The sequence below is a fragment of the Ranitomeya variabilis genome, chromosome 1, assembly GCF_051348905.1.
Source record: "Ranitomeya variabilis isolate aRanVar5 chromosome 1, aRanVar5.hap1, whole genome shotgun sequence".
NCBI classification, from domain to species: domain Eukaryota; kingdom Metazoa; phylum Chordata; class Amphibia; order Anura; family Dendrobatidae; genus Ranitomeya; species Ranitomeya variabilis.
In genome coordinates this window covers 168257289-168279340 of record NC_135232.1, presented here as the reverse complement: position 1 = coordinate 168279340, position 22052 = coordinate 168257289, and the positions used below count along the sequence as shown (strand labels likewise).

Below are 22052 nucleotides of genomic sequence, written 5' to 3'. Positions count from 1 at the left end.
TAAAGAATTGAAAATCAATAGCCTGTGGAGAAGTTGCTTCTTTTACTAATGTCTCAAAATCTGTGTTGGGTAAAAATGCCTGGAACTACTGATGGAGAATTAATGAAGATTACAACTATATTCCACAGGGCACGCAATGTTCTACTCAGTCTGTATGTCTTTGAAAGCTCAATGTCAGGTTCCAGTTGCTATTAAGAGAAACTGATCATCATCTCATTCCAACAGGTCACACTAGTAGTAAGAATATCCAGTCAGCATGAAAGCTCCTTCGAGTCACTCACTTTCCTTGACCTTCATGGTTTGATGTTCAGTGATCAATCTGGAGTAAGATATCCTAATCATTTCAGTAATTCAAAGCAGCTTAATTCAAACTATTACATTTCCTTTCATGACTTAAATCCACGAGCAGCAGGGGAGATACGCTCTTCAGCTATGTTTTTTATCTTGCTTTGGTAGTAAACTCAGTTAAGACAAAAGGGTGACCTATTTTTTTCTAAATGTAGATACAAAAAAAAAGTTCATTTTTGGGGGTCAAATAGAGCTATATCCGTGACACAAGTTTTAAACTAACGTTAAAAGTTCACACTCTGCAGTTTTCCTAGATTGTCAATTCTGGTTATTAGGAGTTTTAAACATGTTGGCTTTTTTAATCACTTAATTTCCTAAAACACCTATTTTTTTATTTTATAAGTTACACATTTCATAGAAATGCTCATTTAAATGGAATGTATTGACTTGTTTTTTTTCTGAATTATTTGTTTGAAGTTTAATGAAATTTAAAGATGTTTCAGCTAAATTTTTTGCATAATCACTCATGAACATGTATGGGATGCAGGGTAACTGTATTAACCCCTTTCTGCCAGCTGACGGAATAGTACGTCAGCTGGCAGATCCCCTGCTTTAAGGTGGGCTCCGGTGGTGAGCCCACCTTAAAGCCGCGACATGTCAGCTGTTTTGTACAGCTGACATGTGTGCGCAATGAGCGCGAGCGGAATCGCGATCCGCCCGTGCCCATTAACTAGTTAAATGCCGCCGTCAAGCGCTGACAGCGGCATTTAACTATCGCTCCCGGCTGCGTGGCCGGAAGTGCTCGCACCGCTGACCCCGTCACATGATCGGGGGTCAGCAGTGCATTGCCATAACAACCAGAGGTCTCCTTGAGACCTCTATGGTTGTTGATGGCCGATTGCTTTGAGCACCACCCTGTGGTCGGCGCTCAAAGTACACCTGCCTTTCTGCTACATAGAGGTGATCTGTATTTCACCTCTATGTAGCAGAGCCGATCGTGTAGTGCATGCTTCTAGCCTCCTATGGAGGCTATTGAAGCATGCCAAAATTAAGAAAAAAAAGTGTTTAAAAATTAAAAAAAAATATATATATATATCACCCCCCTTTCGCCCCAATCAAAATAAAACAATTAAAAAAAAATTAAACCTACACATATTTGGTATCGCCGCGTTCAGAATTGCCCGATCTATCAATAAAAACAAAGGATTAACCTGACCGCTAAATGGCGTAGCGAGAAAAAAAATCAAAATGCCAAAATTACGTTTTTTTGGTCGCCGCGACATTGCATTAAAATGCAATAACGGGCGATCAAAAGAATGTATCTACACCAAAATGGTATCATTAAAAACACCAGGTCGGCACGCAAAAAATAAGCCCTCACCCGACCCAAGATCATGAAAATTGGAGACGCTACGGGTATCGGAAAATCGCACAATAATTTTTTTTTATTTAGCAAACTTTGGAATTTTTTTTCACCACTTAGATAAAAAATAACCTAGACTTGTTAGGTGTCTATGAACTCGTAATGACCTGGAGAATCATAATGGCAGGTTAGTTTTAGCATTTGGTGAACCTAGCAAAAAAGCCAAACAAAAAACAAGTGTGAGATTGCACTTTTTTTGCAATTTCATCACACTTGGAATTTGTTTCCCGTTTTCTGTTACACGGCATGGTAAAACGAATGGTATCGTTCAAAACTACATCTCGTCCCGCAAAAAATAAGCTTTCACATGGCCATATTGACGGAAAACTAAAAAAGTTATGGCTCTGGGAAGGAGGGGAGCGAAAAACGAAAACAAAAAAAAAAAGGAAAAAGCTCCGGGGGTGAAGGGGTTAAAATACATACTGATCACCGTCCTCTCTGGTTTTCAGCTTCACTCTGATTCTCCTCCGACCGACAAAAATTGAAATCAGACTAATCATTAAGACAGAGGTTTAAGTGTGGGAAGTTACTTTCTTAACCCCTTAATGACCAGAGATATTTTTGGTTTTGCATTTTCATTTTTTGCTCCCCTTCTTCCCAGAGCCATAACTTTTTTACGTTTTGGTGAAAAGGCCATGTGAAGGCTTGTTTTCTGCAGGCCGAGTTGTACTTTTGAACGACACCATTGGTTTTAACATATCGTGTACTGGAAAATGGGCAAAAAATTCCAAGTGCGGTGAAATTGCAAACAAAGTATAATCCCACAGTTGTTTTTTTTTTTACCATGTTCACTAAATGCTGAAACTGACCTGCCATTATGATTCTCCAGGTCATTCTGAGTTCATCGACACCAAACATGTCTAGGTTGTTTTTTATTTAGGTGGTGAAAAAAAATTCCAAAGTTTCTTAAAAAAAATTGTGCCATTTTCCAATACCTGTAGCATCTCCATTTTTCGTGATCTGAGGTTAGGTGAGGACTTATTTTTTGTGTGCTGAGCTGATGTTTTTAATGATACCATTTTGGTGCAGACACGATCTTTTGATCACCCGTTATTGTATTTGAATGCAATGTTGTGACGATCAAAAAAAGTAATTCTGGTGTTTTGAATATTTTTCTCGTTACACTGTTAGCAATTGGGTTAATTCTTTTTTTATATTAATAGATGGGGTGATTCTGAATGCGGCGATACCAAATATGTGAATTTTTTTTTTTATTGTTTTATTTTGAATGGAGCGAAAGGGGTTGATTTGAACTTTTATATTTTTTAAATGTTTTAAATATTTTTAAAAACATTTTTTTTTTACTTTTGGCATGCTTCAATAGTCTCCATGGGAGACTAGAATCTGCCATAACCCAATCGGCTCTGCTACATACAGGCGATGATAAGATCGCCTGTATGTAGAAGAATTGCTGACTTGCAATGAGTGCCGACCACCGGGCGGCGATCATAGCAATCCGGCAGTGGCAACCATAGAGGTCTGCTGGACACCTCTGATTGTCATGCCATCCCAACTTTGACCACGGAGTCACCGATGGGCAGGATTTCTAGCGCACTTGCTGGGAGCGCGCATTAAATGCCTCTGTCAGAGTTTGACAGTAGCTTTTAACTAGTTAACAGCCACGGGTGGAGCACAATTCCACCAGCGGCTGTTAGAAGCACACGTCAGCCGTTCAAAACAGCTGAGATGTGCCGGGAAAGATGTGGGCTCAGCGACGGAGCCCACATTAAAGGGAGGGAGTCCAACATTGGCGTACATTTACACCTGATTTCAGAAAGAGGTTAAAGGGAATTTTTCTATGTAATCTGAGAACAACATATTGTATGTACAGAGGGCCTGATTACCGTAATGTGTCACTTACTAGGCGGTGTTTGCTGTTTCAATACAATCAGTGATTATCACTACAGGACAATTAGCCTTGTGCATCCTAGTCCAACCATGTTTAGCAGCATTCTGTCACTATACAATATGCACAGAAAGCTGTGGTGTGGACGGGGTTAAATACAGCTAAAAAAACTGCTAGATTTGCAGAGAAAATTGTGACTTTATCACAACTGCTGCACCCATCAATCTATGTGTTCATTGATGGAATCAGTGTCTGAGCTCCTACTTCGTGATGCTGTCAGATTATATAGCAAAAACCTGCTGTCATATTCCCTGTAATGTATGTTTATAGAGCTTTACTTTGAGTCTCGTAGACTTTCATTAGGAATGAAGCACCACCCCACACAGTGTGAGAAGCAACACTGAAAAGTGGTTATAAGGACCAGAATAACATGCAGCACTGGACACCTGGGAAGAGGATCAGTAAATATTTCAATATATTTGCATTACATTAAATACAAAATTAGGAGGGATTAGGGAAAAATTAAATTGACGGATTTAAAAAACAAACATAAAAAAATAGAATACTCAGAGGAGCACAGGGAATAAAATCAGAGGACTTTTGACCTGGTTACAGGTTCCCTTTAAGCAAAAATTGTATTCAGCCACAACAATAACCTACCATATATACTCGTGCATAAGCCGAGATTTTAATAAAAATTTTTGTGCTGAAAACGCCCCCCATAGCTTATATAAGAGCCATTGTCCCAGGGGGTCGGCGGGGGAGGGGGAGCGACAGGAGCCGGCGGCTGTCACATCATACTCACCCACTTCTTGCGCGATCGCTGCAGATTCTCCCTGCACCACTCTGTTGTCCCGGCGAGGCAGCTTCTTCCTGTGTTCAGCGGTCACATGGTGCCGCTCATTAAAGTAATGAATATGGACGCGTGTCCACTCCCATAGGGGTGGAAAGCATATTCATTACTGAACACAGGAAGAAGCTGCCAGTCCCGGGACAACAGAGATATGCAGGGACGTGCAGTGACAGCGCGAGCAGGGTCAGGAGGACAGAGAATGTCGGATGAGGACGGGGAAAGCCAAGCGGAGCCATGCATACAACAGGGGGAGGACAGAGGAGTCATGCACACAACAGGGGGAGCACGGAGGAGCCATGCACACAACAGGGGGAGCACGGAGGAGCCATGCACACAACAGGGGAAGGACAGAGGAGCCATGCACACAACAGGGGGAGTATCAAGGAGCCATGTACACAACAGGGGGAGGACAGAGGAGCCATGCACACAACAGAGGGAGTACGGAGGAGCCATGCTCACAACAGGGGGAGGAGGGAGGAGACATGCACACAACAGGTGGAGGACGGAGGAGCCATGCACACAACATGGGGAGCACGGAGGAGCCATGCACTCAGCAGGGGGAGGACAGAGGAGCCATGCACACAACAGGGGGAGTAAGGAGGAGCCGTGCACACAACAGGGGGAGGACGGAAGAGCCATGCTCACAACAGGGGGAGGACAGAGGAGACATGCACACAAAATGGGGAGGACGAAGGAGACATGCACACAACAGGGGGAGGACAGAGGAGCCATGCACACAACAGAGGGAGGACGGAGGAGCCATGCACAAAAGAGGGGGAGGACGGAGGAGCCTAGAACACAATGGGGAGGACGGAGGAGCCATGCATACAACAGAGGGAGGACGAAGGAGCCATTCATACAATGGGGGAGGATGGAGGAGCCATGCACACATGAGGGGGAGGACGGAGGAGCCGTACACACATCAGGGGGAGGACGGAGGAGCCATTCAAACAACAGGGGGAGGAGGGAGGAGACATGCACACAACAGGTGGAGGACAGAGGAGCCATGCACACAACATGGGGAGCACGGAGGAGCCATGCACTCAGCAGGGGGAGGACGGAGGAGCCATGCACACAACAGGGGGAGTAAGGAGGAGCCATGCACACAACAGGGGGAGTAAGCAGGAGCCATGCACACAACAGGGGGAGGACGGAAGAGCCATGCTCACAACAGGGGGAGGACAGAGGAGACATGCACACAACAGGGGGAGGACGAAGGAGACATGCACACAACAGGGGGAGGACAGAGGAGCCATGCACACAACAGAGGGAGGACGGAGGAGCCATGCACAAAAGAGGGGGAGGACGGAGGAGCCTAGAACACAATGGGGAGGACGGAGGAGCCATGCATACAACAGAGGGAGGACGAAAGAGCCATTCATACAACGGGGGAGGATGGAGGAGCCATGCACACATGAGGGGGAGGACGGAGGAGCCGTACACACATCAGGGGGAGGATGGAGGAGCCATTCAAACAACAGGGGGAGGAGGGAGGAGACATGCACACAACAGGTGGAGGACGGAGGAGCCATGCACACAACATGGGGAGCACGGAGGAGCCATGCACTCAGCAGGGGGAGGACAGAGGAGCCATGCACACAACAGGGGGAGTAAGGAGGAGCCGTGCACACAACAGGGGGAGTAAGCAGGAGCCATGCACACAACAGGGGGAGGACGGAAGAGCCATGCTCACAACAGGGGGAGGACAGAGGAGACATGCACACAACAGGGGGAGGACAGAGGAGCCATGCACACAACAGAGGGAGGACGGAGGAGCCATGCACAAAAGAGGGGGAGGACGGAGGAGCCTAGAACACAATGGGGAGGACGGAGGAGCCATGCATACAACAGAGGGAGGACGAAGGAGCCATTCATACAACGGGGGAGGATGGAGGAGCCATGCACACATGAGGGGGAGGACGGAGGAGCCGTACACACATCAGGGGGAGGACCGAGGAGCCATTCAAACAACAGGGGGAGGATGGAGGAGCCATGCATACAACAGGGGGAGGACAAAGGAGCCATGCATACAACAGAGGGAGGATGGAGGAGCCATGCACACAACAGGGGGAGGATGGAGGACCCATGCACATAACATGGGGAGGACGGAGGGAGCCATGCATACAACAGGGGGAGGACGGAGGAGCCATGCACACAACAGGGGGAGGATGGAGGAGCTATGCGTACAACAAGGGGAGGACGGAGGAGCCATGCATACAACAGAGGGAGGACGGAGGAGTCATGCAGACAACTGGGGGAGGACGGAGGAGCCATGCACCCAACAGGGAGAGGACAGAGGAGACATGCACACAACAGGGGGAGTGCCAAGGAGCCATGTACACAACAGGGAGAGGACAGAGGAGACATGCACACAACAGGGGGAGGACGAAGGAGCTATGCACACAACAGGGGGAGGACAGAGGAGCCATGCACACAACAGAGGGAGGACGGAGGAGCCATGCAAAAAAGAGGGGGAGGACGGAGGAGCCTAGAACACAATGGGGAGGATGGAGAAGCCATGCATACAACGGGGGAGGACGAAGGAGCCATTCATACAACGGGGGAGGACGAAGGAGCCATGCACACATGAGGGGGAGGACGGAGGAGTCACGCACAAAAGAGGGGGAGGATTGATGACCCATGCACACAACAGGGGTAGGATGGGGGGAGCCATGCATACAACAGGGGAAGGACCGAGGAGCCATGCATACAACAGGGGGAGGACGGAGGAGCCATGCATTCAACAGGGGGAGGACAGAGGAGTTATGCATACAACAGGGGGAGGACGGAGGAGCCATGCATACAACAGGGGGAGGACGGAGGAGCCATGCATACAACTGGGGGAGGACGGAGGAGACATGCACACAACAGGGGGAGGACAGATGAGCCATGCATACAACTGGGGGAGGACGGAGGAGCCATGCACACAACAGGGGGAGGATAGATTAGTCATGCATACAACTGGAGGACGGAGGAGCCATGCACACAACAGAGGAAGGACAGATGAGCCATGCATACAACTGGGGGAGGACGGAGGAGCCATGCATACAACAGGGGGAGGATGGAGGAGCCATGCAAAAAACAAGGGGAGGAAGGAGGAGCCATGTACACAATAGGGGGAGGATGGAGGAGCCATGCACACAACAGGGGGAGGAAAGAGGAGCCATGCATAAAACAGGGGATGGACAGAGGAGCCATGCATACGACAGGGGGAGGACGGAGGAGACATGCATACAACAGGGGGAGCCACACATACCAGGACAGGGATGAGGGGACAATGCATACCTGGCTTAATAATCTTACCCAGTTTTCCGTGGCAAAATTAGGTGCCTTGGCTTATACTCGGGTTGGCTTATACTTGAGTATATAAGGTAAACTGCATTTAAGAAATGAACAAAAGTTTCTTCTATTTAAATATAAATGTTTCCTGCAAATTTCTACTCCTGTAAGCCATCTACCAATCTGTGTCATTATAACCCACGGATTTTATCCTCAAGTATTAAATGTCTCTTCATGTTAATGCTAACCTGTTTTATGGTATTTTGTGCAAAAAGGTTTATGCAGAAAGATTAACTGAAATATACTTACCGGAAAAACCAAACAGTAATTATTCAATTACTGTAGAGATTTCTACAGGTTTCTGTACAATGCACTGGAGCTATATTTATCTATATTTATTTTTTGAACTAGTGCACCAAGCAATTCACTAATATAATTGTAATATATTGTATTCTGTAGCTAACAAACATTAAATATTGTGCCTGTATTATAGTGTGTAAAGTATAATATCTCAGGACTTAGCTTGTCTTGCTGTATGGATGGGTGTAAGTAGACATATATAGACATCTCTACATTTCTAGCATGGTGCCCTAGTTCATGACAACAAAAATGTAAGACTTTGAATATCATTTTATTATTTTCACTTTACGAAAAAAAGTGGTATTTACCTGCGCGGTCTACAAAAACGAACAATAAAATGAAAAATAGATGAATAAATGAATAAGAGAGCACTTACTTAATGAGTAATCATTGGTTATGCAGTGGATGTTGTAATAGGTCCTTAAAGTACTACCAGGATCTTAGGGGAATGAGAGAAAAAAAAAAAAAAGGGTAAATGTTTGTATTGGTGAATATAGTAAGACTAAATAGATGTATAATATATACTCACTCAGATATTAAATGGAAATGTGCAATGAAGAGACGTGATCCCTGTGCATCTGCAATTGATGCGGGTATTGTGATGACCACGGTTGCTTAATCTTCAGAGGTTTATAGTAGATGCCCCTGCTTAAATAAATGTACAACCTTTATAGGTATGGTTTTAAATAAATGCGGTCTAGTTTTCCCAGTACACAATAAACTTACTGCTGGTGGGAGTAGCGTAGGATTCCGTTAAGTTAAGGTGCTAAGATGACCGTCAGGTGCTGGCTTAACCCTGATGAAGAGGGCCAGAGCCCTTGAAATGCATTGGTTGGCTGACTAGTTATACTAGCACACATGTCCTCTTTAGCCCCGTAGCGTGGTGATGTCACCAGTAGCTCCGCCCACCCTCTCCGACCGCTATCTCAGCGCTACATCCAGCCGGGGCATGCGAGGTCTCGCGGTCACGCGGCTTCTGCCACCACTCTCTCCTTAACCCACCGCTCTGCCATAGCGGTACACCTAGCAGTGGCTCATACTTTCTGGAACCGCTTCCCTCCGCACTCAGCACCACAGTGAGTACAGCATATTTTATGTGCACATAGCAATTGTGGCATATTAGTGCTCCAACATACTAGGGCAGCATTTCTCCTCATCTCAACATATGGGCAATCAATTCTAATCACAGTAATCCTTGTCAGCCAGCACCTGACGGTCATCTCAGTACTTTAACCTAACGGAATCCTGCGCTACTCCCACCAGCAGTAAGTTTATTGTGTACTGGGAAAACTAGACCGCATTTATTTAAAACCATACTCATAAAGGTTGTACATTTATTTAAGCAGGGGCATCTACTATAAACCTCTGAAGATTAAGCAACCGTGGTCATCACAATACCCGCATCAATTGCCGATACACAGGGATCACCTCTCTTCATTGCACACTTCCAATTAATATCTGAGTGAGTATATATTATAAATCTATTTAGTCTCACTATATTCACCAATACAAACATTTACCCTTTTTTTTCCCCTCATTCCCCTAAGATTCTGGTAGTACTTTAAGGACCTATTACAACATCCATGTCACGGGGATACAAGGAGGGCGAGAGCTAATAACCCGGGCCCCTGCAATTTCCCTCAGACTAGGGAAACCCTGTCTGACCCTCTACCTGAAGTTTACACTGAAGGTGTGCATGTTCAGGCCTCCACCCTCACCCTGACTCCTGATTCAGCCCTAGACTGAACACCACCGCCCACCACCCAGTGAATGCAATAGACCAATACCCACAGTTATAACAAACAAGGATAAAGGAAAATATACACCACACTGCAGACACTCAGGAATACACTATAAATGTGCAGGGCAAAATAAATACAAATATAGGAAGGAGTAAATAAGACAAAGGAAAATACAACACCAGCAACGATTCTCCAGCAACCAGCTCTCCACTCCGGACAGAGATAACTACGGATAAGACAGAAGCTATAATCGGCGACGCCCAAAGATCAGGAGAACCATTTAAAGGAAATGGGCATGGCCCAGCTTCCAATCCGAGGATCAGATAAATTAACCCCGGAGCAGCCAGACGAAAACTAGCCGACGCCAATGAGCAAACAGTGGTCAAACGCGGAATTACCGCTGTCTGTCAGACGACCTGGTCTGGACAGTGTCCGACATGACAGTACCCCGCCTTCTACAAGGGACCCAAGGGCCCTCACGGCTTATAGGACCCGGCTTGTCCAGATGGCGACGATGAAAACACCTGACCAGCCGATCCGCATGAATGTCCGTGGCTGGTACCCAGGACCTCTCCTCAGGCCCATAACCACGCCAGTGTACCAAATATTGTAAAGTGCGGCGCACCACACGAGAGTCAACCACCCGGGAGACTTCAAATTCTAGGTTACCATCCACCAAGACTGGAGGTGGCATAGGCGCTGCGTCCACAGAACCCACCAGCTTCTTAAGAAGAGACCTGTGGAACACGTTGTGTATTTTATACATCGTAGGGAGCTCCAGTCGGTACGCTACTGGGTTAATGACGGCGGGGACCCTAAATGGACCAATAAACCGTGGACCCAATTTAAGGGATGGTATCTTGAGTCTTATGTTTTTTGTGGATAACCACACCCAGTCATCCACACTCAGGTCCGGACCTGGCACACGCCTACTGTCAGCCACACGTTTGTACCTTGCACCCACACTCAACAGGCGCTGTTTCACTCTCCTCCAGACTGAAGACAATTGTGTTCCTAACTGGTCTTCCTCCGGAACGCCGGAAGTGCCTCTCTGACTCAACGTACAAAACTGAGGATGTAGCCCGTAAACACAAAAAAACGGAGACTTCCCAGACGACTCCTGACTCGATTATTGATGGCAAACTCAGCCAAATGAAGAAAGGTAGACCACTCCTCCTGGTTATCAGAGACAAAGCAGCGCAAGTACTGCTCCAAATTTTGGTTCATACGCTCGGTCTGACCATTTGACTGGGGATGAAACGCAGACGAATGAGACAACTTGATCCCCAGCCGTGAGCAAAATGCTTTCCAAAATTTTGCTACAAACTGAGTACCCCTATCTGACACAATGTCAGACGGAACTCCATGAAGCCTGACCACCTCCTGCACAAACACCTGAGCAAGAGTCTTAGCGTTAGGTAAAGAAGGCAAAGACACAAAGAGCGACATTTTTAAAACCCGATCCACAATCACCAAAATGACCGTGTTCCCAGCTGAGGGAGGCAAATCAGTGATGAAATCCATGGAGATTTCCATCCATGGCTTACTAGGTACCTCCAGAGGAAGTAGTGTGCCAACAGGACGGGAGCGGGGCATCTTCGCCCTAGCGCACGTGGTGCAAGCTGACACATATGAGACCACGTCCTGTCGGATTTGGGGCCATCAAAACCGACGTGACACCAACTCCAAAGTACCTCTAACCCCTGGGTGGCCAGCCAGGACAGTATCATGATGCTCCGCCAACACCTTTAGGCGGAGATGAAGCGGTACAAAAGATTTGTTGATGGGAAGCTCAGATGGTACCTCCTCCTGAGCCTCGGCAATCTCAGCCTCAACCTCGGTAGTGAGGGCAGAAACCACAACACCCTTTTGGAGAATGGGTACTGGGTCTTCCCGAGGTTCTCCCCCCGGAAAACACCTGGACAGAGCATCCGCCTTAGTGTTTTTAGACCCTGGTCTGTAAGTGACAACAAAGTTGAACCGCGTGAAAAACAATGCCCAGCGAGCCTGCCTGGGAGACAGACGCTTGGCAGACTCCAAATACAGCAGATTCTTATGGTCGGTAATAACAGTGACCTGATGTACCGACCCCTCCAAGAAGTGTCGCCATTCCTCAAAGGCCAACTTAATAGCCAACAACTCCCTGTTGCCGATATCGTAGTTACGTTCAGCGGACGACAGTTTTTTGGAGAAATAGGCGCACGGACGCAAACCACTCAAGGATGAGCCTTGAGATAGTACCGCCCCCACACCAACCTCAGACGCATCGACTTCCACGACAAAGGGTTTAGATACGTCTGGCTGCACAAGAATGGGGGCTGAAACAAAACTGTTCTTGAGAAATTCAAATGCGCGAACAGCAGCCTCAGGCCAAACAGAGAAATTGGTACCCTTTTTAGTCATGTCAGTTAGCGGTTTAGCAATGATAGAAAAATCCTTGATAAATTTCCTATAGTAGTTAGAAAACCCAAGGAACCGCTGAAGTGCTTTCAGGTTATCAGGACGTTCCCAATGCAGCACCGCTTGCACCTTAGCGGCGTCCATTTTAAAACCAGAAGCAGACACAATATAACCCAAGAACGGCAACTCTTGAGCAAAAAATACACATTTCTCAAGTTTAGCATACAGCTTATTCTCTCTGAGAAGCTGTAACACCTGCCTGACATGATCTAAATGAGCATCACGGTCACAAGAATATATGAGAATGTCATCTAGGTACACGATAACGAATTTCCCCAAAACATGCGAGAAAACATCATTGATGAAATGTTGGAACACTGCAGGTGCGTAAGTTAACCCAAAAGGCATCACCAAATTTTCAAAATGACCCTCAGAGGTATTAAAAGCCGTCTTCCACTCATCACCTTGATGGACTCTTATGAGGTTGTACGCCCCCCTGAGGTCAAGCTTGGTAAACCACTTAGCACCTGCCACCTGGTTGAACAAGTCAGGTATCAGTGGCATAGGGTATGGATCACGAACCGTAATCTGGTTCAACTCCCTGAAATCCAAACACGGGCGTAATCCGCCATCTTTCTTCTTCACGAAGAAGAACCCTGGCGAGGATGACGGCCTGATGTGCCCTTTGCTCAAACTTTCAGAAATGTAATCCTTGAGCGCTTGTCTCTCCGGACCGGAGATGTTGAACATCCTTGCTTTAGGCAACTTGGCCCCTGGCTTAAACCTGATAGAACAGGCATAGGAGCGGTGTGGCGGCAACTCTGAACAACCCTTCTCAGAGAACACATCCGCATAATCCTGAAGTGACTCAGGAACGCTTGAAGTCACAGCGGACACACATGTGGCCAGGCAATTCTCCTGACAGAAATCACTCCACTGGATTATGTCCTGAGTTTTCCAGTCAATCACCGGGTTGTGTGTAGACAACCATGGAAAACCCAGAACCAATTGTGCCGGAAGACTCTTGAGCACCTTACATGTGACCTGCTCGAAATGAAGAACCCCAATGTGGAGTTTAACCTCAGCCACAAACTCAGTAATCTCCCCCTGTGGAAGAGGAGCAAAATTGATGGTGACCACACGGATAGGATGAGGCAGTTTTTCAATCTTAAAACCAGCAGCGCACGCAAACTCCTCATCAATGAGATTTGTGGCGGAACCACTATCCACAAAAATAGTGATTCGTATCTCTCTGCCAGCGACAACAACTTTGGCAGGGAGCATGCACTGAGAAATCATCATGGAGGATATACATAAGCTCAGATTGGACTCCTCCACACCCTCTGAGCTCAGAAGTTTTCCGCCGTTGCGTTGTTCTTTAACAGCAGAGGACAGATATTAATAAAATGACCAGTTTTACTGCAGAAAAAACAGGCTCCCTGCTTCCTGAGTACAGGGGTACGATTCTTAACATGTGACACCCCTGCGATTTGCATAGATTCCGTGGGCTCACCTGCAGCAACCTCACGTGAACCTAAACCTTCACCCACAGGCGGCGTCTCATGATTCCCCTGACGCAAAGGCGATCAATGCGGACAACAAGACTCATAGCGGAATCTAGTGAAGCAGGAGTCTCGTACATCAGGAGGGCTTTTTTAGCCCTATTAGAAACTCCATGAATAAAGTGACTCCGCAATGCTGGCTCATTCCACTGAGTGTCAACCGCCCAGCGGCGAAATTCAGAACAGTAATCCTCTGCAACACGCTCCCCCTGGCAAATAGTGCGTAACTTAGATTCTGCTAGAGCCATTCTGTCTGGATCATCGTAAATGTGTCCTAGAGCAGAAAAGACACTCTCCACTAAGTGAAATGCAGCAGAATCAGATGGCAACGAAAAGGCCCATGCTTGGGGATCCCCGCTTAATAATGACAACACCAGGCCCACACGTTGAGCCTCATTACCAGAGGAGATCGGGCACATACAGAAATACAGTTTGCAAGCTTCACGAAAAGAAACAAATTTACTGCGTTCCCCAGCAAATTTTTCAGGCAAAGGAAACTTGGGCTCATTAACTCCTCCTGTCGCTCCAGCTTGTATATTAGATACTGCTATTCCCTGTTGCTGCACTGCTCCCCTCAACTCAGTGACCTGTAGGGACAGCGCCTCCAACTGGCGGGTTATGGAAGTCATGGGATCCATGACAAAACACAGAGAAGAGAAAAAAAAAAAGGAACCCCCTTTTTTTTGTTGTTGTTGTTAGGCCGATTATAATGTCACGGGGATACAAGGAGGGCGAGAGCTAATAACCCGGGCCCCTGCAATTTCCCTCAGACTAGGGAAACCCTGTCTGACCCTCTACCTGAAGTTTACACTGAAGGTGTGCATGTTCAGGCCTCCACCCTCAGCCTGACTCCTGATTCAGCCCTAGACTGAACACCACCGCCCACCACCCAGTGAATGCAATAGACCAATACCCACAGTTATAACAAACAAGGATAAAGGAAAATATACACCACGCCGCAGACACTCAGGAATACACTATAAATGTGCAGGGCAAAATAAATACAAATATAGGAAGGAGTAAATAAGACAAAGGAAAATACACCACCAGCAACGATTCTCCAGCAACCAGCTCTCCACTCCGGACCGAGATAACTACGGATAAGACAGAAGCTATAATCGGCGACGCCCAAAGATCAGGAGAACCATTTAAAGGAAATGGGCATGGCCCAGCTTCCAATCCGAGGATCAGATAAATTAACCCCGGAGCAGCCAGACGAAAACTAGCCGACGCCAATGAGCAAACAGTGGTCAAACGCGGAATTATCGCTGTCTGTCAGACGACCTGGTCTGGACAGTGTCCGACATGACAATCCACTGCATAACCAATGATTACTCATTAATAGTGTTGAGCATTCCGATACCGCAAGTATCGGGTATCGGCCGATACTTGCGGTATCGGAATTCCGATACCGAGTTCCGATACTTTTGTGATATCGGGAATCGGTATCGGAAACATATTCATGTGTAAAATAAAGAATTAAATAAAAAATATGGATATACTCACCTCTCTGGTGGCCCCTGGACTTTACGGATGTGTTGTGAATTAGACTTTTTGGCTCCCTCTTGTGGTCACTAGTGGTATGACTCTGGGATTGTCTTTTTTCTGTTTGGCACTCACCTGGGTCGTTAGTCCAGGGGTGTCGCTATATTAACTTCCTGGATCCTTAGTCCAGTGCCTGGCATCGTTGTAATCAGATCCTTCTGTTGCTCCTGTCTGCTGGTCCTGGCTCTTGCAAAATTAAGCTAAGTCTTGCTTCTTTGTTTTTTGAGTTACTTGCTTTGCTACTATTTTTGTCCAGCTTGTACTAAATGTGATTTCTGACCTTGCTGGAAGCTCTAGGGGGCTGGTGTTCTCCCCCCGGCCGTTAGACGGTTCGGGGGTTCTTGAATATCCAGCGTGGATATTTTAATAGGGTTTTTGCTGACCATATAAGTCATCTTACTATATTCTGCTATTAGCTAGTGGGCCTCTCTTTGCTAAATACCTAGCTCATTCTTATGTTTGTCTTTTCCTCTTACCTCACTGTTATTATTTGTTGGGGGCTTGTATCCAACTTTTGGGGTCTTTTCTCTGGAGGCAAGAAAGGTCTTTCTTTTCCCTTCTAGGGTTAGTTAGTTCTCCGGCTGGCGTGAGACGTCTAGAACCAACGTAGGCACGTTCCCCGGCTACTTCTATTTGTGGTGCTAGGATTAGATATATGGTCAGCCCAGTTACCACTGCCCTATGAGCTGGTTTTTTGTGTTTGCAGACTTGGTATTGATTCCTGAGACCCTCTGCCATTGGGGTCATAACACCGATGTAACCGGGAGCCTCCGTTCCTAAGAATGAGCGCGTGAAGGGCCTTCGATCACATCGCGGCTTCTGATTGGTCGCGTGAGCGCTCATGTGACCGCTCACGCGACCAATCACAAGCCGCGACGTCATCGCAGGCCCTTCACGCGCTCATTCTTAGGAACGGAGGCTCCCGGTTACGGCGGTAAGGTCCAGGGGCCGCCGGAGAGGTGAGTATATGGATATATATATATATATATATATATATATATATATATATATATATATATATATGGATATACTCACCTCTTATCGCAGCAAATGGGGTAAGTGTCTGTATGGAGCATCTATGGGGCCATAACGTTCCTGCAGCACTATATGGGGCCATAACGTTCCTGCAGCACTATATGAGGCCATAACATTCCTGCAGCACTATATGGGGCCATAACATTCCTGCAGCACCATATGGGGCCATAACATTCCTGCAGCACTATATGGGGCCATAACATTCCTGCAGCATTATGTGGGGCCATAACATTCCTGCAGCACTATATGGGGCCATAACATTCCTGCAGCACTTTATGGGGCCATAACATTCCTGCAGCACTATATGGGGGCCATAACATTCCTGCAGCACTATATGGGGCCATAACATTCCTGCAGCACTATATGGGGCCATAACATTCCTGCAGCACTATATGGGGCCATAACGTTTCTGCAGCACTATATGGGGCCATAACGTTTCTGCAGCACTATATGGGGCCATAACGTTTCTGCAGCACTATATAGGGGCATAATGTTTGTGCAGCACTATATGGGGCAAGTGTCTGTATGGGGCCATAATTAACGTTTGTAGGGCACTACGGCATATGGGGCAAGTGTCTGTATGGAGCATCTTATAGGGCCATAACGTTTGTGCAGCACTATAAGGGGAAAATATCTTTATAGAGCATCTTATGGGGCCATAATCAGCATTTGTGCAGCATTATATTGGGCAAATGTGTCTATGGAGCATCTTATGGGGCCTTTATTAACCTTTATGCAGGATTATATGGGGCATATTTTAATATGGAAAATCTTATGGGGCCATAATGAACAGTATGGAGCATTATATGGGGCTCCTGATTCAATATGGATATTCAAAGACACTTAACCTACTGATGTCTCAATTAATTTTACTTTTATTGGTATCTATTATTACTTTTGACATTTACCGGTAGCTGCTGCATTTTCCCCCCTAGGCTTATACTCGAGTCAATAAGTTTTCCCAGTTTTTTGTGGCAAAACTAGGGGGGTCGGCTTATACTCGGGTCGGCTTATACTCGAGTATATACGGTATTTTTCATTTTATTGTTCGTTTTTGTAGACAGTGCAGGTGAATACCACTTTTTTTCATTTGATATACTTTACAGGTCTACACAGAACCTGTCACAATCACCAGCAGCACTCTACATTCAGCAATTTTGTTCCCCCACTAGGAACTATCAGGAGCGCCAGTGCTTTTTACTTTCTTTTTTATTTTCGCTTTACGTTGGCCACATATTCATCAGAAGATAAAGCATGGGTATTATTAAATAATATACTCAATGATTTTTTATCCATGTTCATAAAGGGACAAAAAGAAGTGTAGACATCTTTTGCTTTCAAACACTGAATCATAGTACCAAAATGTTGGCTATCCCTCTAACTTCTCATTTGATAATATCTAATAATCTTTTTTGCTTTTGGAAGTATGTTGCACTTTCGTAAAACTTATTACAGGTCATAGAGACGTTTTGAGTGATCGAGTCCAGGTGCTAAATCCCCACCTATCACTATAATAAAGAGGCACAAGCGATCAACTTTCTATTGACCCATTTTTATTCTTCAAGGTCATAGTCTTCATTTCAGTTATTGGTGGGGATCTCAGCACACACACCCCACAGAAAAAATATTCTGATATGCCTCTGAAATGTCAGAAGATTTGTATAAGTTCCTTGTAAAAAAGGGTTCTCCGCTGTTAAAACAGTTAAACATAATACCCAAGTTAGCGTAACAAAACAAAAAACTTATTTTTAACTAATTGGCATACACCATTCATCTGCACTTTGCATGGTAGACTCCACAGTCTCATGGCATGACATACTGTGTGGAGGTGTCAGGTCACTACTGCAGACAATCAACGGTGCTGATAAGGTGAAGTCTTAGCAATCTATCTGCAAGAAAGTGGAAGAAATTGTTCAATGGCTGCAGCCAGGAGACCGGTGAAGAACAGAGTGTAGATGAAGGAAAAGCATGGAGGATGCACCATGGGCACCATATCATTTTTGTAAACACTTCCTAGTTTTGAAAATATTTTCTTGGATCCACATTTTCATTGACATCCCATCCCTTTACATTCATATAATAATGCAAAAACGAGCATTGCTTGCTTACTCTTTTAGTGAGCTGTGTATCCATCATGAAATTGTGAACATGTTTTTCTGCTTTGGTAAGTTCTAGCTTTCTTGCAACCACGGCAACGACAAGGGCAGTGCATCCAGCGCCCTGAAATCAGTGAGACAAATGAACAATCATTTCAGAGCTATATTACACTAAATGTAAAACTACAAATCCTTTTACACAAAGTTGTTTTGCTCCTATGTGATATAAAAAGCATTTGGCACAGCCTCCCATATGCAACACACAGCTGTTGTCCGAACGATAGTCCAGCCGACAGCTACAGTGGCATGTAAAAGTTTGGGCAACTCTTGTCAAAATTACTGTTATTGTGAACAGTTAAGCAAGTTGAGTAGCTCCTCCTTTTGAAAGTATCACAGCTTGTAAACGTTTTTTGTAGCCAGGCAAGAGTCTTTCAACTCTTGTGTGGGGGATTTTCATCCACACATCCTTGGAAAATTCTTCTAGTTCTGTGAGATTCCAGGGTCATCTTGCATAGGTAGTCTATTGTGTATTTTGACATCTGTTTAGGATCCTTATCCATTTGTAGAAACCATCCTCTCTTCAACTTCAGCTTTTTTACAGATGGTGTTATGTTTGCATCAAGAATTTGTTGAAATATCATTGAATTCATTCTTCCCTCTACTGAAATTTTCCCCATACCATTAGCTGCAAAAACAACCCCAAAGCGTGATTGATCTAGCCCCATGCTTAATGGTTGGTAAGATGTTCTTTTCCTGCAATTCGGTTCCCTTTTTTCTCCACACATACCTTTGATCGTTGTGGCCAAAGAGTTCTATTTTAACCTCACAGTTCCACAGGAATTGTTTCCAAAATGCATCAGGCTTGTTTAGATGTTCTCTTACATACTTCTGATGCTGAATTTTATGGTGAGGACGCAGGAGAGGTTTTCTTCTGTTGACTCTTCCATGAAGGCCATATGTGTGCAGGTGTCTCTGAACAGTAGAAATGTACCATTACTGCAGAGTCTGCTAAATCTTTCTGAAGGTCTTTTGCAGTCAATCGGGGGTTCTGATTTGCCTCTGAGCAATCCTATGAGCAGCTCTTACTGAAACTGTGCCTGGTCTTTGAGACCTTATATTGATCTCCACTTTTCCTGTTAACTGCCATATCTTAATTACATTTCAAACCGAGGAAAGGGCAATTTAAAAACACTTTGCTATCTTCTTCTAGCCTTCTCCTGCTTTGTGGGCCTCCATCATTTTAATTTTCTGAGTGCTGGGCACCTGTTTCGATGAGCCCATGGCTTCTGTTTTTTGGCACAAAGTTAGAGGTAGCTGGGTCTATACAGTATAATGCTGGGAAATTTGCATCACCTGGCCTTTCCTAATGAAGGTAGTGAACAAGTCATAACCCTAACAGGCTCATTAAGGTCTGAAACCTTGGTTTAATTCATCTGAGCACACAAATCTCCAAGGGTGCCCAAACTTTTGCATTGACCCATTTTTCTTTTTGTAGTTTTTAAAATGTAAAAAATTACAAACATTTTTTTTCTTGCCTAAAATACAAAGGAAATGTGTCATCTTTAACTTTCGGCCTTTTAGAGATCATTTCATCTTCAACGTGCTTAACTGTTCACAATAACAACAGTATTTTTGACCTGAGGTGCCCAAACATTTACATGCCACTGTATCTCTCCCAGCAACTCTTGGCTTGGCATACACCCCTGTGTTCTCTACAAGTAAGGAGGAGTCTGGCAGAGGCTTATCTTCCAGAGAATAAAAGGATTGTCCATTGGAAATCTGATGTGGCGGATAATTCTCTCCCCCATCATCATCTGTCAGGGTAGAGTCTGGAGGCCCCCAAGCACAGTAAACTCAAAGCTGATCCTACCAAAACCGGCAGGATTAGGCAACATTAGTCTACTATGCATGGGGGCCTTAAGTTTGGAAATTGTCTACAGTACAAATGGGCAACTGTTTTGTGACTACAGCTGCTATGCAAACCTGTGTCTACTTGTATATAGCAGACAATATACAATACAATATTTCTGCAGAGCCTCACACTCCTGTGCCATAGGTGGATATACTTTTTATATAAAGGAAAAAGCCTGAACATAAATGAAAGCAAACAATTCACCATCAATTTAATTGGACTTCAGGAGTACATAACTAAGTAAATAAAGAACATGAAATACTCTCTAGGATAAACTTTTTTATGGCTTTTTTTATATAACATCATATCCAAATATGTAGATTTTAGAGCTAGACCTACTGTATGTAAAACACAAGAAACAAGAGGATCAAATTTTATTGCATAGACGTGAATATTTATTTATCCATGCCAAAGTCTAAGCTCACGCAAACTTATGAACAATAGTCTGTTTTCCATCCAGGGACATGGATAATATTTCATTCATATAAAAATTGAAAGCATAATAAATTTTTCCATGACATCGTTATAATGTATCTGTATAAAACAGATTCAATATAGGTAGATTATGTACATGCTGTATCCATTTTCGTGTGCACCCAATGTAATGTATGGATAATATTCATCAGAAAATGATCAGATTAGTACATGCTGCAATTTTTTTTAACACAGACCTATGGTCCATGTGGTAAAAACTATCATGTGAACCAACACATTAGTTAACATTGGTCTATGTGCTGACTGTGAACGTTCCATTTTCCACATGAACATCTCACAAACCTACAATATATCTGAGAAATCTTAGCCTCCAGCTTAGCTTTAGTAGTGACTGTTATTGGAGAAAACAGATTTTAAAGTAGTTACACAAAAAAGGTGCAAAAATCACTTTAAGGTCAGGGTCACATAACTGTAGATTCTCTCATCGGAGAGAACAGGGTCGATCATTCTAATAACACTCCGATCCTAGTTTGACCTACCGTATTTTTTCGGACTATAGGACGCACCGGACTATAAGGCGCACCCAGGTTTTAGAGGTGGAAAATAGGGAAAAAAATATTTGAAGCAAAAAAAATGTGGTAAAATATTTAATAACATAAATAACATACTATTATATGTGGTGTTATTATATATAATAGTATGTTATTATGTTGGAAGCTGCGGGACCAGTGTGGTGTCTGTGAAGTACGATATGAAGACGCTGGAGGGTGAGTATAAGGGCTCATTTCCACATGCGAGGCACACGTCCGTATCTCGCATGTGGAAACCAAGCTCTGGCGCCGGCACTTTGGAGCGGAGCTGTGCAGCTCCATGTGTTCCTATGCGGCTGCACGCTCCGCTCTGGAGTGCCGGCTCCACAGCTTGGTTTCCACATGCGAGATACGGATGTGTGCCTCGCATGTGGAAATGAGCCCTAAGAATAGGTGCACAGGGCTTATAGTGAAAGCACCACTCCAGCACTGCAAAATAACACTGGAGTGCTGCTTTAAAATCCCATGGGAGAACTATAACTCCCAGCATGTCCTGCAGATCCTATGACATGCTGGGAGTTATAGTTCACCAAAGGAGTGGCAGAGTGCTTTATTGTGTTTTGTAAAGACTAACCTCTTAATTGTGGCAGCCAGCCACACTGTGGTGAGGTAAAAGCTGGAGCATCCCATGGCTGCACACACACAGAGCCCTCTCTCTTGTTGCCTTTCCACAGCGCAGGACATAA

General features: G+C 45.1%; 1 protein-coding gene across 1 annotated transcript in view; it reads right to left on the bottom strand.

Annotated features, from left to right (window-relative positions):
• The window catches only part of KCNN2 (potassium calcium-activated channel subfamily N member 2), a 274294-nt gene that overhangs the window by 32307 nt on the left and 219935 nt on the right, over window positions 1-22052 (bottom strand). Inside the window, exon 5 of the mRNA XM_077290515.1 lies at window positions 18443-18553. Coding sequence (XP_077146630.1) covers window positions 18443-18553 — 111 coding nt within the window. The remainder of the gene's footprint in view (window positions 1-18442; window positions 18554-22052) is intronic.